General features: G+C 43.9%; 1 protein-coding gene across 9 annotated transcripts in view; it reads right to left on the bottom strand.

Annotated features, from left to right (window-relative positions):
* The window catches only part of KDM5B (lysine demethylase 5B), a 204,053-nt gene extending 180,244 nt beyond the window's left edge, over window positions 1-23,809 (bottom strand). For 7 of the 9 annotated variants that reach the window (XM_043500701.1, XM_043500706.1, XM_038379466.2 and 4 more), the window contains exon 1: window positions 23,567-23,809. In XM_043500701.1, coding sequence (XP_043356636.1) covers window positions 23,567-23,704 — 138 coding nt within the window. In that variant the 5' untranslated portion in view covers window positions 23,705-23,809. The remainder of the gene's footprint in view (window positions 1-23,566) is intronic. The other 2 variants (XM_043500702.1, XM_043500703.1) reach the window with 1 other exon arrangement.
* Window positions 23,810-24,203: the final 394 nt, after the last annotated feature.

Genomic DNA, 24,203 nt, shown 5'->3' with positions numbered 1-24,203 from the left:
TTAAAGAAAGATAAGCTGTCCATAATGCAAGGATGCTGATATATAGGTAAATAGAAAGGAGCATAAACATTTCCAAATTAAATGTAAAAATGTAATAAGAAAAGCCAAAAAGGAGTTTGAAGAACACCTAGCCAAAAACACAAAAGTTTTTTAAGCACATCAGAAGCAGGAAGCCTGCTAAACAACCAGTGGGGCCCCTGGATGATCGAGATACAAAAGGAGCACTTACAGACGATAAAGACATTGTAGAAAAACTAAATGAATTCTTTGCTTCAGTCTTCACAGCTGAGGATGTTAGGGAGATTCCCTGAGAAAGTCAACATGGTTTCTGTAAAGGGAGATCACGTCTTACTAACCTAATAGAGTTATTTGAGGGGGGTCAACAAATGTGGACAAGGGGGATCCAGTGGGCATAGTGTACTTAGATTTCCAAAAAGCCTTTCACAAGGTCCCTCACCAAAGGCTCTTACTTAATTTAAGTTGTCATGGGATAAGAGGGAAGATCCTTTCGTGGATTGAGAACTGGTTAAACGACAGAGAACAAAGGGTAGGAATAAATGATAAACTTTCAGAATGGAGAGGGGTAACTAGTGGTGTTCCCCAAGGGACAGTCCTAGGACCAATCCTATTCAACTTATTCATAAATGATCTGGAGAAAGGGGTAAACAGTGAGGTGGTGAAGTTTGCAGATGATACTAAACTGCTTAAGATAGTTAAAACCAAAGCAGACTGTGAAGTACTTCAAAAAGATCTCACAAAACTTGTTATGTTCTTATAAAATGAAGAGGATTCAGAGACTAGCCATGAGAATGACTAAACAAACATAAGAATGGTCATCCTGGGTCAGACCAAACAGTGGCCAATGCCAGGTGCACCAGAGGGAGTGAACCGAACAGGTAATGATCTAGTGATCTCTCTCCTGCCATCCATCTCCACCCTCTGACAAACAGAGCCTCGGGACACCATTCCTTAACCATCCTGACTAATAGCCATTTATGGAGTTAACCTCCATGAATGTATCCAATTTATCCATATTCTTTTTTAAACCCTGTTATAGTCCTAGCCTTCACAACCTCCTCAGGCAAAGAGTCCCACAGGTTGACTGTGTGCCGTGTGAAGAAGAACTTCCTTTTATTTGTTTTAAACCTGCTGCCATTAATTTCATTTGGTGGCCCCTAGTTCTTACATTATGGGAACAAGTAAATAACTTTTCCTTATTCATTTTCTCCACACCACTCATGATTTTAATAGTCCTCTATCATATCCCCCCTTAGTTTCCTCTTTTCCAAGATGAAAAGTCCTAGCTTCTTTAATCTCACCTCATATGGATCCTGTTCCAACCCCCTAATCATTTTAGTTGCCCTTTTCTAATGCCAGTATATCTTTTTTGAGATGAGGAGACCACATCTCTATGCAGCTTTCAAGATGTGGGCATACCATGGATTAATATAAGGGCAATAAGATATTCTCCCTCTTATTCTCGATCCCTTTTTTAATGATTCCTAACGTCCTATTTGCTTTTTCGACTTCCGCTGCAATTAAAGGATTAGAAAACATGCCTCACAAGGATACACTCAAGGAGCTCAATCTGTTTAGATTAACAAAGGAAAGGTTAAGGGGTGACTTGATCATCAGGTTGTCAACTTTTTAATTCCAGAAAATGGGACACCCTTGCCCTGCCCACTGCCCCGCCCCTTCCCTGAGGCCCCACCCCCTGCTCACTCCATCTCCCCTCCCTCTCTTGCTTACTTTACCCCACCCTCTCTCAAGTGCTCATTTTCACTGCAAGACCCAAAAAGGCATATTTACTGTTTTGACAGATGTATTATACTAAGTTCAGGTTTTATTTGTTATAGGACGCAAGAGCTGGCAGCAAAATAGTCAAAAAGGTAATTTTTAAAAAATGAAATTTCACAAAGTTTTCATGATTCTTTCCTTCCCCTCTTCCCATTTTTTGTAACCAGCTCCATGGTTTTGTTCACTGAAGTTGTGTGTGGAATTAGGACCACACATTATCACAGCTGCAATGGGTCCATTAAAGGTCCACTCCTGAAACCCAAATACAAATCCATAGAGCACAACTACAGAAATGCACACCTGTCCAGATACCAATATAAATAAATCTGTAGAAACTGACTCCCTCACCTACATGCAGATACACACGTATATTCATGTGTTCACATCTAGCATGCACTAACATATATACTTCCACATTATTAATTATTACAATTTTTGTTTAGTGCCTAGACACCCCAACTAAGATCAGGCTCCAGGGTGGCAGGTGCTAGACAGGCACATAAAAAGAGAGAGACTGCAACAAAGAGTTTATAATGTATTTAGACAAACGCAGGGAGAAATGTATGATACATTGACTCTTTTGCAATTACTGGTCAACAACATTCACTTTTTAAGAAATACATTTCTTTTTGAGTTCCCTTCTTTTTTAAAAACTTGTTATGAAATGAACACACATTTTATGTCATCAATTTTTTGTGCGTAAGCCAGCAAAAGGAAAAAAAAGTAAGAGTTAGACTGCAAATTTTATTCACAGGTATACCCACGACAAGTCACGCACCTCCCTACACAAAGACACAGTATCACAAACAATGCATGCATGCACTCACTTGACTACACAGAGACACTTTTTCATACACTTTTCCAGGGGCTGCCTAAATCACCCAGCCGGGAAGGGAGGAGGGTGTGCTGGAGGGGAAAAGATGCGGGGGGAGGGCCAAGGACAAGAGCAGGGTGTGGGGGTTAGAAGGGGAAGTTAAGGAGAGAGGAGGGGGTTGGGAGGTATGTGGGGGATGGAGATACAGGTGAAGACAGAAGGCTACAACATGCATGAGGATGTGGGGGGCACAGGGGAAATAGGGACATAATGGGAGTGCAGCAGTATATGGAGGTGAATGGGGTGCAGGGCTGTCGGGGGTGAGGGACCCGGGGATGGTGGCTCTGGGAGGTAGAGAGGATAGGTGGGAAAGCGCTGTAAGGGATACATGGCTGGGATGGGTAGGTATGGGGGACAGGACAGGATGGGACTGGGGAGAGATGCAGTGAGGGGGACAGCGGTGCAGCCCCATTCCCAGCACTTGGAGACACATATACCTCAAACTCCTGGGCACCGGCACTGGGGTGACAGACAGATGGAGCTGCACGTGCCTCAGCTCGAGCCCAGCCACATGAGGAGAGTGAGGAGAAGAGGACTGTCTGCAGGCATGGCCCTCAGCAGCTCCCAGTGTTTCGTGGCCTGCACTCAGATTACCTTGATGGGCCGCATGCAGGCCGCAGGTTGCCCACCACTGGACTAGATGATCACAATGGTCCCATCTGGTCTTGAAATCTATTAATCATACCCCTCCTTCACAGGCAAAGGGGAAAATAGGATTGCCTGCACTGGCCTCAACGTGTTCATAACACTTGCAACTCTGCATTAAGATAATGACTATAATCAAATCTCATGCTTCAGGGCGCCAGTGAATCACCAGCAGGGGTTAGAAAGGAATTTTTTCTTCCAATGAACAATTGACTAGATATATTCTGGGTTCTTTCTACATGCTTTCCTCTGAAGAGTCAGAAAGTGGCCACTGCTCTGAGGTGGTTCAGATAATCCTCTCTTACATGTCTGGCTGATGAGTCTTGCTCACAAGTTCATGGTCAAACTAATCCGGGGTAAGGAAGGAATTTTCCTTCCTTACCCAAAACTAGATCAGACTGGTAGAGACCTTAGGAGCAGGGTTCACCTTTCTTTGCAGCATGAAGCGTGGATTGCTTGCTGAGATCATCTGGGCATATTTCTCTAGTCAATTCCCTGCCATTAAAGGGACCTCAGGCATTGGAGACACCTCAGTCTCTCCTGTTCTCTCCCCATGGCACACTACAGTTTAGTCTCCCAAGAACTGAAATGTTTTATTCTAACCCAGGTTTGGGGGCTCAATATAGTAGTATCTGGGTGAAATGGAATGACTTGTGATATACAGGAGTCAGAGTATATGATCAAACAATCTCTTCTGGCCTGAAACTATGAAGGACGTTGATAAATTTGAAGAGGATTCAGAGAAGAGCCATGAGAATGATTATAGGATTGGAAAACATGCCTTACAGTAAAAGCCTCAAGAAGCTCAATCTATTTATTTACCAAAAGGATTAAGGAATGACATGATCACAGTCTACATGGGGACAAATATTTGATTCACTCTAGCAAACAAAGGTATAGCAAGATCCAATGGGAGAAGCTGGAAAAATTCAACTAGGAACAAGGCTCTGAATGCCCAGTAGAAGTTCAGGTCTATACCTGGTTCTTTATACATGAAGCTGGACAAATCCCCTAACACAAAATTTTCTACAGATGGCCACTAAATGGGCATTCTTCCTTTTTGGGTATCCAATTTGACACACCTGAGGCCTGATTTCCAGAAATATTCAGATAGAACTGAAGTCAAAGTAATCTGGATGCTTAGCAACTCTGGATAAATGAGTACAGGGTTAGGAGCGAGGAACAGAATTCTAATCCTATCACAGGTTTCAGAGTAGCAGCCGTGTTAGCCTGTACTCGCAAAAAGAAAAGGAGTACTTGTGGCACCTTAGAGACTAAAATTTATTTGAGCATAAGCTTTCGTGAGCTACAGCTCACTTCATCGGATGCATTTGGTGGAAAAAAACAGACGGGAGATTGATATACACACACAGAGAACATGAAACAATGGGTTTATCATACACACTGTAAGGAAAGTGATCACTTAAGATGAGCCATCACCAGCAGCAGGGGGGGGGAAAAGGAGGAAAACCTTTCATGGTGACAAGCAAGGTAGGATATTTCCAGCAGTTAACAAGAATATCTGAGGTATTATAATTTAATATAAATTAATATAACATGGAGAAATAGTTTTACTTTGTGTAATGACTCATCCATTCCCAGTCTCTATTCAAGCCTAAGTTAATTGTATCCAGTTTGCAAATTAATTCCAATTCAGCAGTCTCTCGTTGGAGTCTGTTTTTGAAGCTTTTTTGTTGAAGGATAGCCACTCTTAGGTCTGTAATCGAGTGACCAGAGAGACTGAAGTGTTCTCCAACTGGTTTTTGAATGTTATAATTCTTGACGTCTGATTTGCGTCCATTCATTCTTTTATGTAGAGACTGTCCAGTTTGACCAATCCTATCACAGATTCATTATATAGCCTTCAGCAAAATCACTTTGTCTGTTGGTTTCAGTTTCCACAATTTGTGAAATGGGGATAAGTACATATCTACACATTTTTCAGGATGTTGTGAAAATACAGTGAATGCTGCAGCTGTTGAAACAATTTTAATACTTTTTTAATCCAATTTAAATTTACTATTTCTCCTGACACACAAGTTGTTTGTGATCTGAAACAACCTTTAATTTTCAATAAATTCTATTTATTTTGCTACAGAAATTTTATGCTCCTGTGAAACACAGCAGAACCACAAGAGGGAGACTCTCTCCAGCACAGCTACTCATGAATTAAACCCTGCAGTTGAAAACAGCAGTTCAAGATGACTGCTCAGACCCAATAATTTCCATTAAGAATGTACTCAAGTTTTACAAACTTGAGTATTTCCATTAAAGATGCACTTGTGAGCTCCCCAACAGCCATTGTTCTGGATTTTCCCATTATTTACTGGGGAAAAAATAATTTCTTTAAATACCTACACTAATGGGATGTTAAGATTATGACTTAAATGCTCTAAACCAGAGGTGGGCAAACTATGGCCTGCAGGACCGTCCTGCCCGGCCCCTGAGCTCCTGGCCCCGGAGGCTAGCCCCAGCCCCTCCCCTGCTGTCTCCCCCCCCCATCCCTCCCCGCAGCCTCAGCTCGCTGCGCCAGCAGCACGGTGGCATGGCTGCAAGCTCCTGCTGCTCTGAGCGGCATAGTAAGGGGGCAGGGAGCTGGGGGGTTGGATAAGGAGAAGGAGGTCCCGGAGGGTAGTCAGGGGACAGGGGGTGGAGATTCTGAGGAGGAGGCAGTCAGGGGACAGAGATCAGGGGGGTTAGATAGGCGTGGGAGTCCCGGGGGGCCTGTCAGGGGGCAGGGGTGTGGATAGGGGATGAGGTCGGGCGGGCGGTTGGTCAGATAGGGGGTGGGGTTCCAGGGGGCAGTCAGGGAATAAGGAGCGGGGGGTAGTTGGATAGGTCAGGGGTTCTGAGGGGGACAGGCGAGGGTGGGAAGTGTGTGGCGGTGGATAGGGGGCAGGAGCCAGGCAGTTTGGGGAGGCACAGCCTTCCCTACCCAGCCCTCTATACACTTTCGCATCCCGATGTGGCCCTCGGACCAAAAAGTTTGCCCACCCCTGCTCTAAAACAAATGAGATAAGAATTAAGGTTCTTCAAGTAATATTTACTTTTCCATATTGCACAATTCTTTTACTTGCTATTCCTGTTTTGCTTTCCAATGTCTAAATCATGAATGTTTAGATGTATATAATAAATACAGGCTGCGTAATTGTGCTAAATTACTATTAATGCCTAAATTTTCATTTCCTGACTTTGGGGCAGTTAAGATGGAAAAAAAAAATTTTGTTTGAGATTTTGTAGTTCAATTTAAAATTCTATTTAAAAATTATTTACAATTGTGTTTTAGGAAGAGAATAAATTTAAGTTTCAGTTACACAATGTAGTCTCAGCAACTAGAACCAATCCTGTGAGATGCTGAGCACCTTCATCTCCCAAAGACTTCAATGTACCAGCATCTCTCTCAAGGCTTTTAATACAACACTTACCATCAGTGTATCTAACTGAGGTTACTCAGCACCTCTCAAGATCAGGCCTTAAGTACACATGAAAGTAATCAGAAGCATCACCTTTAGCACAAAAAAATACAAGTACAGGAATCATCAATACTGGAGATGTTCAAGGCCAGTGCAATCTACAATCCTTGCATGATAAAGAGGAACTACATGACCCTCTGGAAATCCACATTCATTCCAGAAAACTGGGGGCTATAAACCAGATTTACAAAGGTATCCAAACACCTAAAAAGAGAGAAAAGCACTACTTCAATTTTACAGACGTGCCTAAGCAAATTAGGTGCCTAACTCCCATTGACTTTCAGTGTAAATTAGATGCTTCTGGAATCCCACTACGTGCTTACCTGCATCTTCAAGTGACTGTATACCTTTGTTGTTTGCCTGACCATGTCAATATTACAGCTACAATTGAATAAACTAAATTGGAGTACAAATATACGTAATATCAGCAAAATTCAATCTGAAATTCAAGTGATGTTCTTGTGAACTGGAAAAGAAAGGTTATTTACCAGTGCCTCTGTACATTCACACTAATATTTCAAGTAGTTCTCCTAACCAGTTGAATTTAACATTAGTTATTTTGGTTTATCTCAAAAGATTCATAGTTTTAAGGCCAAGGAGGGACCATTAATTTCTTATAATTTCACAGTATATACTCCATGTTGTGGTTTAACTAGAACATTAAATCAAGACTAGATATCGGTCAAAATTAAGACACCAAGTGAACAAGAATCCACCATTTCCCTCAGTCAACTATTCTGATGGTTAGTTACCCTCACTGTTAACATTTTCAATGCAGTAGTCATCCCCACTCTTTATGGGTGCGAGACATGGATGACATACCAAAGCCATATTAAGCATCTGTAGTGGTACCGCCAACACTGCCTGAGGAAGATTCTCTCTATCAGATGGGAAGATTGTCATACCAATGCCAGCGTTCTCTCTGCGCCAACATCATCAGTGTTGAGGCAAAAATTATGAAACATCAACTTTGCTGGACTGGTCACTGTCTGCAGATGGGTGATACTTATCTACCTCTTTTCTCAATTTAGTCATGGTAAGAGAATTCATGGGGGACAGAGGAAACGCTACAAGGACACCCTGAAAATATATCTTAAGAAGGGAGGCACTGACTCCACGAATTGGGAAGAGCTGGCTGACAATAGGGTGCAATGGCATCGCATCACCTATCAACCTTCAGCTCGTTTTGAAGAGAATCATCTTGCTCAAGAGGCTGAGAAACGGCAGAGGAAGGAAAGTGTACAACATCCTGGCCACCAGTTGTGCTCTCTCCAAACAACCACCTGTCTTATATGTGGAAAAACCTGTAGGGCACAGATTGGACTCCTCAGCCATCTTAAGTCTCTGAATGACCTTTCTCCCCCCAGTAGAATCACCCCCGTATCAAGGAATAGCCAATGATGACCGATGTAGGACTCATCCACTGCACTGAGAGACAAGGTGCAGGATCACTGGTTAATGGATCATTGAACTGAGACTAGGTCTGGGACAGCTGGGTGATGGGCCACTGAATGAGTAAGTTCACTAGCTCCGAGTACCGATAGCATCAGCTTGGACTAGACACTATCATGATGCCCTACCCTGCACACTGTTCCATCTGTTTCCCAGAAGCTGGGAATGAGCAACACGGAATGGATCACTTGATGATTATCTGTTCATTCCCTCTGGGGCACATGGCATTGGCCACTGTCGGAAGACAGGATACTGGGCTAGATGGAACTTTGATCTGACCCAGAATGGCCATTCTTTTGTCCATGGTACTGCATATACTAGTCATAATGTCAAATGAAACTGGTCTTTAGCACCAGAAACCTCTATGCTACTTATGCCGAGTACAGAGCCACTCTCCATGTGATTCACCTGGGTCAGCAGTGCTGGATCCTCAGCATCAGCCTTGATTTCTCCGCACCCCCAACAGATCCAGGGACTTGAGGCTGCATATGCCAGCAGTTTTGGGTGACAGTGCCAGATCCTTAACATCTGACTGATCCAGTCAGATGAGACTAGGGGGTGCAGGGGGGCCTCCTGGACACTGCTTAAACTGGGTAGATAACAACTGCACTGAGCAAATTTTTTGGATCCAGAAGCTGGACCCACACATTGCCAGATTTATTTGACTTGACTTCAGAAGCACTGGCTCATCCTGGGTGAACATCTTTTCTTTTTAAAGAAAAAGCTAGTTTCTCAGTCAGTTTTTCTAACTTAAAAACAAAAATAGCCTTGAAAGGGCAGAAGTTGAAAAACGTCAAAAAAGCTGTGTGTGATATGAGCTTGAAGTACCTTTGACAGTTCAGAGTGACTACACTCTCCACTTTATACCCTCAGAATCCTCTGCAAGGGGCAGGGGATAAAGGACCCAATGGATACCACTCAGCAGAAGATTCCAGAGGTCGTGACATAGGCACCTTAAGGAGGAATTGAAATATGCATCTTTTTAACTGTAAAATGTACTGGTGGAAACTCACTCTGCATGTGTGATGCCTGGGGGAAGTGTTTTCCCAAGTTCTGATGTATGTTGCCATTAATGTTTGTAAAAAGCCAGATAGAGACTCACAGGAGGACACAACAGTCCACCTCTTCCCCTCAACCACTTTTCTCTCCCCTGTACATGCAGTACAAGTGGCTGCTACCCAACCCATTCTTAACACTCTCAGATCAGTTTCTCTGTGATTCTCAAATCCCAGCATCCCATTCCTCCCCACCCACCTACAACTCTTACCCTCATGAGCTACTATTCCCTTTCAGCATGAAGTGTTTAGCTAAGCATAGACAGTGGCTGACAGATTCACTGGTTTTAAACCAGAAGGGGACCATCTGATAACTAGAATCATCTAGTCTGCTCTCCTGTATGACAGAGACCAGAGAATTTCACCTATAAATTCCTGCATCAAACCTAATAATTTAGGCTTGAACTCGAACATATTCTTTAAGAAGCAATTCAATCTCAGCATAAAATAAAGATCTCAAAAGAATGCACCACATCTTTTGGTAGTTTGTTCCAATGGTTAATCACCTCACTGCTAGACATATGCGCCTTATTCCTCATTTGTATTTGTCTGGCTTCAGCTTCCAGCCACTGGTTCTTGTTACATCTTTTTTCAATAGGCTAAAGGGCCCTTTAGTTATAAAACTATAACTAGGTTCCAAAAACAATTAACTAAGTTCATGGAGGAGAGGTCCATTAATGGCTATTAGCCAAGATTGTCAGGAATGCAACCCCATGGTCTGTGTGTTCCTAAGTCTCTCCTGACAGATGCTGGGACTGGACAACAAGGAGATGGATCATTCAATAATTGCCGTGTCCTGTTCATTCCCTTTGAAATAACTGGCATTTACCACTGTCAGAAGACAGGATATTGGGCTAGATAGACCATTAGTCTGAGCCACCATGGCCATTCATGTATTTTGTCCCCAAGAAGCTGATTTTGATTTCTATACAAGTCATCTCTAAGTTTTCTTTTTGATTAGCTAAACAGATTGAGTTCCTTAAGTCTCTCACTGTAAAATACATTTTCCAAACTTAGAATCATTTTGGTGGCTCTTTGCTGTACCATCTCTACTTTTGCAGTATTCTTTTTAAATGAGGACACCAGAACTGCACACTGTACTCCAGTATTGGTCTCACCCATGCTGTATACAGAGGTAAAGTCCCTGACTCCTCTGTCTATACCTTCCAAGTATGGCATTAGCTCCTTCAACCACAGCATCCCTCCGGCAACTCACATTTAATTGGTTTTCACCACAACCCCAAATTCTTTTTCAGTCACTGTTTCCAGGATAGTGTCTGTTGTGATTACTGTGCCTAGAAATTTACCCTATTTATGAGTTCAACTGTAAAAAAGTATGTAAAAATTCAAAGGTGTAACAAAGTAACTTTTTGCCTGCTAACCATGGAAAATAGGCCAAGTTACTTCCAATAAAGAATGTTATGAACAAGTGCAAGAAAACCAGACAGACTCTAAATTAGTCCATACAAAAAAGGCCTACTGATATATTCAAGGATTATGTTGAGATTCGAATTAACAAACAAGATGTGGGTCCAGAAATTAATAGATAATCTGGTGTGGCAGATATTAGACCTAATTTGTGGACAAAATAATGAGGGGATAAACTGTACCACTCACTTTTTCCACTTTTTGGCATTCTGAAAAAGAGATTGAAAAATATCACCCACTCTCATCTCAGCAACCCCAAGCCAGAGGAAGCAGAGCAGACCAAAGGATTTTTTTTCCCTAAAGGAAGGTCATCAGGCCTTGCTCTTGTTTAAGGAATTTTATCTTTCACCTGTGAGTCCTGAAAATCATATCACAACATCCAGTCCTCAGCCCATCAGTGGGGATCCCTAACTGTCAGGACCACAGAGGCATGTAAAAAAGGGAAGAAGGAGGATCGTGGGAACTACAGGCCAGTCAGCCTCACCTCAGTCCCTGGAAAAATCATGGAGCAGGTCATCAAGCAATCAATACTGAAGTACTTAGAGGAGAGGAAAGTGATCAGGAACAGTCAGCATGGATTCACCAAGGGCAAGTCATGCCTGACTAATCTAATTGCCTTCTATGATGAGATAACTGGCTCTGTGGATGAGGGGAAAGCAGTGGACATGTTGTTCCTTAACTTTAGCAAAGCTTTTGATACGGTCTCCCACAGTATTCTTGCCAGCAAGTTAAAGAAGTATGGGCTGGATGAATGGACGATAAGGTGGATAGAAAGCTGGCTAGATTGTCAGTCTCAACGGGTAGTTATCAATGGCTCCATGTCTAGTTGGCCGGTATCAAGTGGAGTGCCCCAAAGGTCAGTCCTCGGGCCAGTTTTGTTCAATATCTTCATTAAAAGATCTGGAGGATGGTGTGGATTGCACCCTCAGCAAAGTTTGCAGATGACACTAAACTGGGAGGAGATGTAGATATGCTGGAGTGTAGGGATAGGACACAAAGGGCCCTAGACAAATTTGAGCATTGGGCCAAAAGAAATCTGATGAAGTTCAACAAGGATACGTGAAAATTCCTGCACTTCGGACGGAAGAAGAACATGCACCACTACAGACTAGGCACCGAATGGCTAGGCAGCAGTTCTGCAGAAAAGGACCTAGGGGTTACAGTGGACGAGAAGCTGGATATGAGTCAACAGTGTGCCCTTGTTGCCAAGAAGGCCAATAGCATTTTGGGATGAAGTAGGGGCATTGCCAGCAGATCGAGGGATGTGATCGTTCCCCTCTATTCGACGTTGGTGAGGCCTCATCTGGAGTACTGTGTCCAGATTTGGGCCCCACACTACAAGAAGGATGTGGAAAAATTGGAAAACGTCCAGTGGAGGGCAACAAAAATGATTAGGGGACTGGAACACATGACTTATGAGGAGAGGCTGAGGGAATTGGGATTGTTTAGTCTGCGGAGGAGAAGAATGAGGGGGGATTTGATAGTTGAGGAGTAATGGTCTCAAGTTGCAGTGGGGGAGGTTTAGGTTGGATGTTAGGAAAAACTTTTTCCACTAGGAGGGTGGTGAAACACTGGAATGCATTATCTAGGAAGGTGGTGGAATCTCCTTCCTTAGAAGTTTTTAAGGTCAGGCTTGACAAATCCCTGGCTGGGATGATTTAGTTGGGGATTGGTCCTGCTTTGAGCAGGGGGATGGACTAGATGACCTCCTGAGGTCCCTTCCAACCATGATAGTCTATGAACGATCGTCTGTTCTGCCTCCCTCCCTGCTTTTGTGCTACTTTCTGTCTGACTATTTCTTTCCTCCTATCCTCTCTCGCTCGCTTGGCTTTTCATGAAATCCTGAAATTAACATCACTGCACCAGCACAGCAAGATGAGATATCCACAAACCTGCCCCCATCTAAGGAGAAAAGGACCCAATTAGATGATGTCCCTAACCAGAATGCAAACCAGGGTCCAAGCAACAGATGTTATGGTCAACCTGCCAGTCAAAAAGCATCCATTTGTAACTGAACAACCGTCCAGTATTCCAAAAATCATCAACAAAAGCCATATTTGCCCCACCTTTTCTATCCCATCTCTCATCTCCCTATGTCTGTCTGCGGGGAAAAAAGTAGAAGTGAATACCCTTCATACATCAGGATAGAGTAAAATTAAACTTTTCCTTCTCATCAAAGAAAGGTTATTGGTGAAAATAAGAGACTGATATTTTGCCTCCAAAAAGAGAGAGACTTAAATAGGTTTTGAATGTTTTTGCGTAATTCCTCAGTTTCTGTTTCAATGTCAATGTTTGTTTTGATTTTTTGTCCTTTCTTGTGTATGATCAATAAGCTTTCAACTTTAAAATGCTTTTGGGCATTTGCCAACAAACCAAGCAAACAACGGCTTCTCGGGGGGGGGGGGGGGGGGGGAGAACCTTTATATAATTGTTTTAATGTTGGATAGTGAAAGAGTTTAAAACACTTTTAACTCATTTGGCCTTTAAGACCAAGTCCCTCATCCTGAGAGCGTGATCTACATTCTTTGTTCTTGTTTGTAGATGTATGGCCTTGCATGTAGCCCAATTGAAATGCATATTGTTTCATCATGCCCAATTTATCAAGCAATCCAAATGGCTATGTAACAGTGATCTATCCCCACCATTATTTACCACTCCACTGCTCCCTGCAAATTTTAATCAGCAATTAAATTTTCTTCCAGATCTTTGATAAAAAATATTAGATAGCAGTGCCCTGAGAACCAGTGACATCCCCATTAAAAAAAAAAAAAATTACTGATTCCTTATGAACAATTACATTAACTTCTTGGGTTTCAGAGTAGCACCCGTGTTAGTCTGTATTCGCAAAAAGAAAAGGAGTACTTGTGGCACCTTAAAGACTAACAAATTTATTTGAACATAAGCTTTCGTGAGCTACAGCTCACTTCATCGGATGAAGCTCACGGAAGCTTATGCTCTAATAAATTTGTTAGTCTCTAAGATGCCACAAGTACTCCTTTTCTTTTTATTAGCTTCTTAGCTAGTTTCTAAGCCGTTCAATGTGCTATACTGATTTTGCATAATACTGATTTTTAATTCGAATGCTCTATCACATTAAGTCAAATGACTTCTATAAGTCAAAAAAGATTGTTAACACAATTACCTTTATCAAACTTGTTTTTTGAAGCGATTAAATTACCAAGCCCATTTGAAAGGGCCCATTTTTCATTTTATTATGTTGAATGGCATCAGTTACCAGCTTATTTAGGTCCTTACTGAGAGTCCCTTGTCAGCCATTCCATTATTTTGTCCAAGAGTATGTCAAGCTACCTGGGCACATTGGTTTTCTTCCAGTACTCTCAAACTTTCCCTGAATTCCAAGATTTATTGAAAATCTAACACCAACAATCCAGACAGCTCCACAGACAACTGGGGTTCGAGTTATCTGGACCTGCTTTAAAATGTTTATCAGAGTGGAGTTATGGTTGTTTAGGTGCCAACTATGCATTTCCATACCTGAACATTTTAGCATTCAATAGTACTTCAACTTGAGTTTCTCATTTTTATTGCTTGATTTTGACAACATCCCTGTAGTATGCTATCCCTTCAATTTCTAGTCCAAAGAGAAAATGGCTTCCAAGTAGGTACTGGAAAACTGAAACTGAACTGAGATTGTTACTTGGGAATACCAAAAGATGGATGCAGAATTGCTATGCTTGTTAATTGTTTCTTATTTCTCACAGTAAAGCTAACTCCTGCAATACACATAGTGCAAAACAGATAAGTGTTCCACCACTGTGGATACAGTCAAACAAAATGTGATGTCTAAGAGGAGGAAAAGAGAGAAAGGATATTCATGAGGGTGCACTGGTACACAAACAAGTTTTCAGACTTGGTTGAAGGAGTATAAAATAAGAGTAATCATCACCAAAAGGTAGGACAATCTTAAATTAATGAAAAGGAAGGAATGATTCCAGTAGGAGGACAAGGAAATATATAAGGAATGAGCGGGAGATGCAAAGGGAAGACTGACAATTGCAGTTGGAATTGTTTAACAAATAAAGGCCCAACAAAAACTGACTTCTGAAAACTAGCCTCTGAACCACCTGCCCAAAACCATGGCATCAATCAGGACAACAACAGTAACTGGACTGCACTCTAATCCTCAGCTCCCCCACAAACCTTTTTCGAGGTTTTCCATTCCACGACAAGAAAGTGAAAACCTAAAGGAGTACTCAAACAAAATGCACTCTTAAGAGAATATATTGTCCCTAAATCCATACATTCCAAGTTCAGATGGAATCATTGTGATCGTCTCATCTGAACTCCTATATAACAGGCCACAGAACCTCCCAAAAATAATTTCTAAAGAAGATCTTTTAGAAAAACATCCAATTTTGATTTAAAAATTGTGACTGATGAAGAATCCATCACAACCCTTGGCAAATTGTTCCAATGGTTAATTACTCTCAGCATTAAAACTTTAAACTATAATTCCAGTCTGAATTTGTCCAACTTTGATTTCCAGCCACTGGACAGTGTTATACCTTTCTTGGTTAAACTGAAAAGCTCATTATCAATATGTGTTCCCGATACAGGTACTTATAGTGGTTTTCAACCTGTGGTTCGCGGACCCCTGTGGGTCCGCAGACTATGTCTAAGATTTCCAAAGGATCCATACCTCCACTTGAAATATTTTAGGGGTTCACAAATGAAAAGAGACTAACTTCCTCTGTTACAGACTAATCAAGTCACCTCTTAACCTTCTCTTTGTTCAATTAAATAGATTGAGCTCCTTGAGTCTAGCACTACAAGGGATGTTTTCTAAGCCTTTAATCATTCTTGTGGCTCTTCTTTGAACCATCTCCAATTTTTCCAACATCCTTCTTCAATTGTGAGCACCAGAAAAAGGACACAGTATTCCAGCAGCAGTGCCAAATACAGAGGTAAAATAACCTCTTTATTCCTATTCCAGATTTCCCTGTTTATGCAGCCTGGGACTGCACTGGCTTTTTTGGCCACAGTGTCACACACATATTCAGTTGATTATCCACTACAACAACCCCCACATCTTTTTCAGAGTCAGTGTTTCTCAGGATTGACTTCCCCCATCCTGTAAATATGGCCTATATTCTTTGCTCCCAGATGGATTCATTTACATTTAGACATATTAAAACGCATATTGTTTGCTTGTGCCCAGTTTACCAAGCGATCTAGTTCACTCTGAATCAGTGACCTGTCCTCTTCATTATTTACCATTCCCCTAATGTTTGTGTTCTCTGTAATTTTATCAGTGGTGATTTTATGTTTTTTTCCAGGTCATTGACAAAAATGTTAAACAGCACAGAGCCAAGAAACTATCCCTGAAGGACCCCACCAGAAACGCACACACTTAATGATTTTCCATTTATTGTTACATACTGAGACCAAACAGTTAGCCAGTTTTCATTCCATTGTGTGTGTGCCAGGTTAATTTTATATTGTTCTAAGTTATTTGTTTTTTAAATCAAAACATCATGTGGTATCAGGTCAAATGCCTTAACGAATTTTATAAGTATGTTTACGTCAACACTATTAGCTTTATCAACCAAATTTGTAATCTCATAAAAAAAAAGATGTCAAGTTAGTTTGACAGGATACATTTTCCATAAACCAGTTCTGATTGCAATTAATTACATTACCCTCCTTTAATTCTTTATAATCGAGTCCCATATCAGCTGGTCCATTATCTTGCTCAGGACGGATGTCAAACAGACAGGCCTATAAATAACTGGGTAATACCATTTACCCTTTCTAAATATTGGCCAACATTAGCTTTCTTTCAGTCTACTGGAATTTCCCTAGTGCTCCAAGACTTATTAAAAATCAACATTAATGGTCCAGTGAGCTCCTCAGCCAGTTCTTTTAAAATTATTGGATACACGTTATCTGGACTTGCTGATTTTAAAAAGTCTAACTTTAGTAGCTGTTCTTCCAGACACACTTCCCTCCTCTTGTACATGTTACTTTTTTAATGTCAGAGCTGAACTGTAAGATAGTTAGTGTATAATGTTACTTCTTGGTCTTCCCTTTACACCTCAAATTTTTGCATCATTTCCTTGTTCTTATACTGGAATCAGTCCTTCCTCTTTATTAATTTAAGATTCTTATCCTGCCATGACCCTTATTTTATACTCCTCCAACCAAGATAGAATCCTTGTTTGTGTACCAGTGTACCTCCATGAATAACCTCTCTCTGCTTTTCCTCTTCTTAGATCTAATATTTTGTAAAGCATTGCATCATTATAGATAGTAAATCTCTACTGCAATGATACTGTTCTTAAACATCAATACACCATAAAGTGCCCTTACCAACAAATCCATCGTATTATCCAGATTATAACCCAACCACATGAATGCCAAATTTTACAATAACCTACTCCTTAAATGTATTCATCATGTAAATAAAAAAACATAATAAATAAAGCACACTCTAAACCAGAGGTGGTAAAACTATGACCCGCAGGACCGTCCTGCCAGGCCCCCGAGCTCCTGGCCAGGGAAGCTAGCCAGCCCCCGGCCCCTCCCCTGGTGCCCCCCTCCCCCGCAGTCATGCCACTGCGTGTGCAACGCGGCTTGCGCCCGCCCACCTCCCAAGCTTTCAATAAGCTTGTCCTGCCACTCTGAGCAGCATGGTAAGGGGGTGGGGGATAGTTGAATAAGGGGCAGGAGGTCACGGGGGGGCGGTCAGGAGGCAGGGAGCGGGGTCGGATGGGGGTGGGGTCCTGGGAGGGGCAGTTAGGGGCAGGGGGTCCCAGGAGGGGGCAGTCAGGGGACAAGGGGGGGGGCTGGATGGATCGGGAGTCCCGGGGGCCCTGTCAGGGGTCGGGGCAGTCAGGGGACGGGGGGGTTGGATAGAGAGTTTGCTCCTGGGGGGCGGTTGGGGGTCCCTGGAGGAGGTGGTCAGGGGACAAGGAGCGGGGGGGGGGTTGGATGGGTCAGGAGTCTGAGGGGGGCAGTCAGGGGGGCGGGAGCCAGGCTGTTTGGGAGGGCACAGCCTTCCCTACCCGGCCCTCCATACAGTTTCGCAACCCCAATGTGGCCTTCAGGCCAAAAAGTTTGCCCAGCCCTACTTTAAACGCATAAAAAAGAAATCTTACCACTTCACAGCATGTAACATAATACTTGTTCATACTAAATCCACTGTTCTGTATCCAATTTTCCCATTCTTAGTTTGAGAATATATTGACAACACGTTTCTACTTTATGCAGTGCACCAATCACAAGCTGTGCTGCCTGTGCACAGTTTGATGCCAGTACAGCACACCACTATTCACAGAAAACTTCACCTTTGCTTTTCCATGTTACATAAAAAGCAGCAGGAAAACATAATAACTGCTAAATTAGCCAGTGTAGGTCAACAATGGCAAATGTAGGTATTGCAGGGCCACCCTGAATTACAAATGAAACAAAATACAATCACTTAACAGGCTTGCCTGTGAGAACAAGGGCCTGTATTTCATGACCCAGAAGGTTTATTCCAGTTTTAAATTTAATGTCAATGCTGGTGGAAATGGGAGGGAGGGGGAGAAGGGAGTTCCCTTTGACCACTTTAGAAAACCCAGAGTTTTGGGGAATTCTGGCATTGCCAGAAGGTAGTATGCTAGTATGGTCCTGTTGGTGGACTCAACTTCTTGGGGAGGCAGTATAAAATATAGTCCCGAGATAAAATGGTTCTCAATCAACCTCCCTGCACAGCCGGAGCCCAAAGAACCCCTGTCCCTCCGCCACAGCCAGAGCCATGAGTCCCATCTCCTCCTCCCCCCAAGGAGTCCCAGGCCAGCCGCAGCTGCGCCTTGCCTCCCCAGACTCCAAGCCGCTGTGGGGAAAAGTCTCACACTTTGTTCAAATAAGTTTTTCATATGCCCCATGCAGGTTCCAGGGCAGCTGAGTAGGTGGTATTTGCTATTCAGCTTCCTGGGTTCATTAGTATTCTCTCTGGTGTCCAGGGAGATTATTGATGAACCCAGAAAGCTGAATAGCACATACTGCTTCCTCAGCCACTCCGGAACCTGCATGGGGCATAATAAAACAAAACTCCCCCCCCCCCCCCAACCTGGGGTCTGGCAGCAGTGGCAGTGCCTCCCCTGGCCTATTATACCTGCTGCCCATGCTCTCAACTGCTTAATCCCTCAATGATTTCTGACACACTGGCCATCTTGATCACATCCCCTGCAAAGCTTTCACCACGACAGTACCTGCCAGGGATTTATCAACACCAAACTGGTGCCCAGAAGACCAGTAACTATCACAAATGGAGAGCTTCCACTGCCATTACCATTCTTTTCCATAGCATGGGAAGCTCTCATCCTTGTGATCTGGCACTGCAATGTGAGGGTTAATCTACCAAAGTGGTAAAGAAACGTCTCCTTTCTGACCCTGAAGTTATGCCACCAATAATGGTCATTCCAGATCACGACTACAACTAGGTTCCACCAGTCTTTGGCTGTGACTCATACTCAAAAGCCTTCTTCCATCCACTGATGATTATCCACAAGTGATAGCGAATGCAAGACTAGCGATTGCATTATGAATTCCATGCTCATCTGGACGCTGGCAGGCAGTAATGTCTGTTTGCCTCAGAGTGAGCTGGGAGGCTGATCCTCTAAAGAATGCAGGTAAGGCTCAGAGAGGCTCATCCACTTGGATATTTTTAGTTTTCAACCTCTGCTGCACTGTGTACATTCTTGGGATTTATTTCACCTGAAATAAAGGTCTGCATGTTACACCATAAGAACCAACGAAGGCTAACAAATATCCTGGTTTTAAGGAAAAAAAATTCTTCCTCATCCTATTACTTCTGAGATCAGCAGGATCATACTGACACTACTGTAGACCGGGAACAGAAAGCTTTTCAAATGCTTCATCACTTTCTCAGGAAGAACTGGGAATAAGCATTCATTCAGACTTCATTTTGAGAAAAACGACTAGAAATAGCATTGAATAGAGACTTTATAGGAATTTAAGCAAGCCTTAAAATAATGTGGACACACTGTACTAATGGTACTCTGACTGGCTCAAGTATCTAGGATAAACAGCAGCTATGGGGGCCAGACTTTCATGAGGGCACAGCTTCCATTTAAACATGAAGTGTTCCACACCAGGACCTCCCACTGTTCTCAACCTGGCTCTAAATACGTACATTTAGAACATAAGAATATACATACCAATGGTCCATCTAGCCCAGTGTCCTGTCTTCCAACAGTGACCAGTACCAAATGCTTCAAAGGGAATGAACAGAACAGGACAATCATCAAGCGATCAGTCCCAGGATCTGGCAGTCAGAGGATTAGGGGGAGCACAGGGTTGCATCCCTGACCATCTTGGCTAATAGCCATGAACTTATCTAATTCTTTTTTGAACCAAGTTATACTTTTGGCTTGCACCACATCCCCTGACAATGAGTTCCACAGGTTGACCATGTGTTGTGTGAAGAAGTACTTCCTTTTGGTTGGTTTAAACCTGCAGCCTATTAATTTCATCAGGCGACCCCTAATTCTTGTGAAGGGGTAAATAACACTTCATTATTCACTTTTTCTACACCATTCATGATTTTATAGGCCTCTATTATATTCCTCCCCCCAAGTGGTCTCTTTTCCAAGCTGAATATTCCAGGTCTTTTTAAATCTCTCTTCATATGGAAGCTGTTCCATACCTCTAATCATTTTGTTGCCCTGCTCTGTACCTATTCCATTTCTAATATATCTTTTTTGAGATGGGGTATAGGGCAACCAGAACTGCACACAGTATTCAAGATATGGGCGTTCCATAGATTTATATAGTAAATATCATAATGCCGCTGTTTTATCTATCCTTTTCCAAATGGTTCTTAAAATTCGCTTTTTGGAACGCCACTGCATATTGAGCAGATGTTTTCAGAGAACTATCCACAATTAGTCCAAAATCTCTTTCTTAACAGCTAATTTACACCCCATCATTTTGTACGTATAGTTGGGATATTTTCCAATATGCATTACATTGCACTTATCAACACTGAACGTCACCTGCCATTTTGTTGCCCAGTTTTGGAGATCCGTTTGTAACACTTCACAGTCTGCTTTAACTATCTTGAGTAATTTTGTATCATCTGCAAATTTGGCTACCTCACTGTTCATCCTTTTTTACAGATCATTTATGAATATGTTGAACACTAGCCACAGTATAGATTCCTGGGAGATGTTTTTTTTTTAAAAAAAAAAAAAAAAAAAAAAAAAAAAAAGGTCTCTCTCCATTCTGAAAACTGACCATTTACTCCTACCCTTTGTTTCTTGTCTTTTAACTGGTTACTGATCCGTGAGAGGACCTTCCCTCTTATCCAACAGCTGCTTAGGTTTCAGAGTAGCAGCCGTGTTAGTCTGTATTCGCAAAAAGAAAAGCAGTACTTGTGGCACCTTAGAGACTAACAAATTTATTAGAGCATAAGCTTTCGTGAGCTACAGCTTAGTTTGCCTAATAGCCTTTGGTGAGGGGCCTAGTCAAAGGCTTTCTGAAAATCCCAGTACACCCTATGGCTGCACTGGATCATGTTTGCTGATCCTCAAAGAATTCCCATCAAAAAGCCAGTGAAATATATGGTCATTCATATAACCAGTACCAATTGGATTTTGCTTTTTTGGTGAGTTTTTTTGGGGGGGTTAGATAATTGAAAACATATCTTTCCTTGGCAAGGGGACAAAGATGCATTAAATTATTTTAGCTTGTAGACGTCCCATCCATTTCTGACTTCCCCATTAAGGAGCAAAGCTCTTAAGAAACCATATAGAACAAAATTAATAGTAAACTAGCAAGCAAACAGCATATAAATTAGTTTTGAAAAGTGGTTCTTTGAAAAGGGTATCTAAAATGTCAGTTCTGATCAGTTGCGGAAAACCATAGTTGATCATATCCCATCCAGAGAAAATTATTCTACACAATTGGGGGGGGGGATAATGAAAACGGCTTTATAACCTCAATTATGAAGTTAGCACTTAGCTTCACAGTACACAAGTAATACACATTTTTGCCCTGTTTCACTAATTACTGAGTTAAGAAGTGTGTGTGTGTGTGCATGCCTGCAATTGCATGTTGTTGGTCCTCTTCCAAACAGACAGTATTATTTGTAGATCTTACTGTATGATGCAGCTTACTTTACTCAATCTGATTATGAACATTTATAGTCTCAGTGTGTAAAATACAGCAAGTTACTTCATTTTATTTCAGTTCAATATGTTTAAGAATTCCAAGTGTATGATCAAAAAGCTCATATATAACTCGATACTCAGAGTGCAGAGAAATTACTTCTGAAACGAAGCCCACAAAAATGTGTCTTTATCCTCACCTTCTTGGAGGAGACTTAACTCTTTTGATCATTTAAACAGAGTAGCAGCTACTCTTCTTGTTGTTGTCACATTAGGGTGGTATAGGTATCTTGAAATAGCTATCCTTTAGGATAAGAACACTGTCCTCAAAATGACAGGTTTCAGAGTCGCAGCTGTGTTAGCCTGTATTCGCAAAAAGAAAAGGAGGACTTGTGGCACCTTAGAGACTAACAAATTTATTTGAGCGTAAGCTTTCGTGAGCTACAGCTCACTTCATCGGATGCATTTGGTGAGCTACAGCTCACTTCATCGGATGCATGAAGCGAGCGGTAGCTCACGAAAGCTTATGCTCAAATAAATGTTAGTCTCTAAGGTGCCACAAGTCCTCCTTTTCTTTTTGTCCTCAAAATAAAGACAAATGTACACCCACTTTTATCAAGCTAAATCTTTATTCAACAGGACCCCTCTCACCAAAGTAATTCTAGTTCACTGTTTTACATAAAAACAAAGGATTGCGACTAGAACTACACTTCAAGCTTTTTTCAACTAACTACGGCCAATAACATTGGAGAAATGTTAACTATTCAATGAAAGAAAGGGCAGTTACAGGCTCCTTTTGCGGCATGCCAGAGTGCCAGCTTCCAGGTCGAGAGTGACCCAGACTCGCTCCTTTTGCCCCTGGGTGTTGGATCCTAAAATGGTGGCCGTGGCTGCCCGGGATCCAGCAAGAAGCAAGATCCCGTTCCCAGTCCTACGCCGAAGAGTCAGCTGCGCCTCGTGGAGCTAAGACAATGGGTAGCTGCAGCACAAACGATCCCACACCGCTAGCAGGGCCCCAGAAACGTCACTCTGGACCCGGAGGAAGGCAGCGGGAGGAAGCGGCAGCCCTAGCACACGACAATGGCAACATGGAGGGCAACAGCCACCGGCTGCCCGGCACAGAGGGGCGGCTCCGGCTGCGCGCCCGGCAGCGGTCCAGTCGCCCGGGATGTGGCCGCGGTGGCAGCTCGCAGATAAACGCGGGACGCAGCGGCTCGACTCGCCCCGGTCCGAGCCCGGCTGCTCGCCGGGGGGGGAAGCGGAGCCGGAGCCGGAGCCGGAGCCGGCCGGGCCTGGGACCAGCTCCGCTCTCCCGGCAGGTACGGAAACAAAGGCCTTCGCGTCGCTCTCACCGCCCCGGGCGGGAGGGAACGGGGCTGTCCGGGCCGCAGGACAGTTCGCCGGCGGGGTTCGCCTCACGGCGGCGCTCCGGCCGCCCGAGCTCCGGGCGCAGCCCCGCGGCCACGGGAGGCCACGTCGCCGCCGCGCCTGGGCAGCGCGGGCTGCTCGGCGGGGCCGCACCCCGGGCTCCGGCCGAGCCGCTCCGCCAGCCACAGCCCTGCGCTGGGGCCGGCGCGCCGGGCTCCGTGCCCGAGGGCGACTCCCGGCTCGGCGCCGCGGCCGCCGGGCCGGGCCCCCCCGGGCCGCGCACAAAGGGCCGCTCCGCCCGCGGCGCCATGCGGGCGGCGCCGGGCCCTGGGCACTCACCGGCGGCGGCCGCACCTTGCAGATGCCGGTCTGCTCGGCGATGGGTCGGATCTTGTGGATGAAGGCGAAGGGGTCCGCGAACTCCTCCCAGCTGGGCTCGAACACGGGGCACTCGGGCGGCGGCAGGAACTCGGCCATGGCCGGGCTCGGGCGCCGGCAGCTCCTCAGCCAGCCGCCGCCGAACAACCCACCAACAGACGCTGGTCGCCGAGCGCCGCCAGAGCGGGCCGTGCACCTCCGCCGAGCCGGGAGAGAAAAGAGTCCGGCCGGCCGGGCGCCGTGGCGAGGCCCCCGCCCCTCCGCCGGGGGGAGCGAGCGAGCCCCTGGGGCCCCCACGGGGCGCCCCCCTGTGCCTGGTGCTCAGGGCCCCCCATCAAGGCCCCTCTCCTCCAGGGAGAGGAGGGCTCCGGCGCCCAGGTGGTCTGTTGCAGAGGGTGTCAGAGTAGCCGTCGTGTTAGTCTGTGTTCGCAAAAAGAAAAGGAGGACTTGTGGCGCCTTAGAGACTAACCAATTTATTTGAGCATAAGCTTTCGCGAGCTACCGCTCACTTCATCCGATGCATTTGGTGGAAAATGCAGAGGGGAGATTGATACACACACACAGAGAACATGAAACAATGGGTTTATCATACACACTG

This window comes from Dermochelys coriacea, chromosome 21 (assembly GCF_009764565.3).
Source record: "Dermochelys coriacea isolate rDerCor1 chromosome 21, rDerCor1.pri.v4, whole genome shotgun sequence".
NCBI classification, from domain to species: Eukaryota; Metazoa; Chordata; order Testudines; family Dermochelyidae; genus Dermochelys; species Dermochelys coriacea.
The sequence above is the reverse complement of the archived record's forward strand: the minus strand, read 5'-3'. Positions and strand labels throughout refer to the sequence as shown.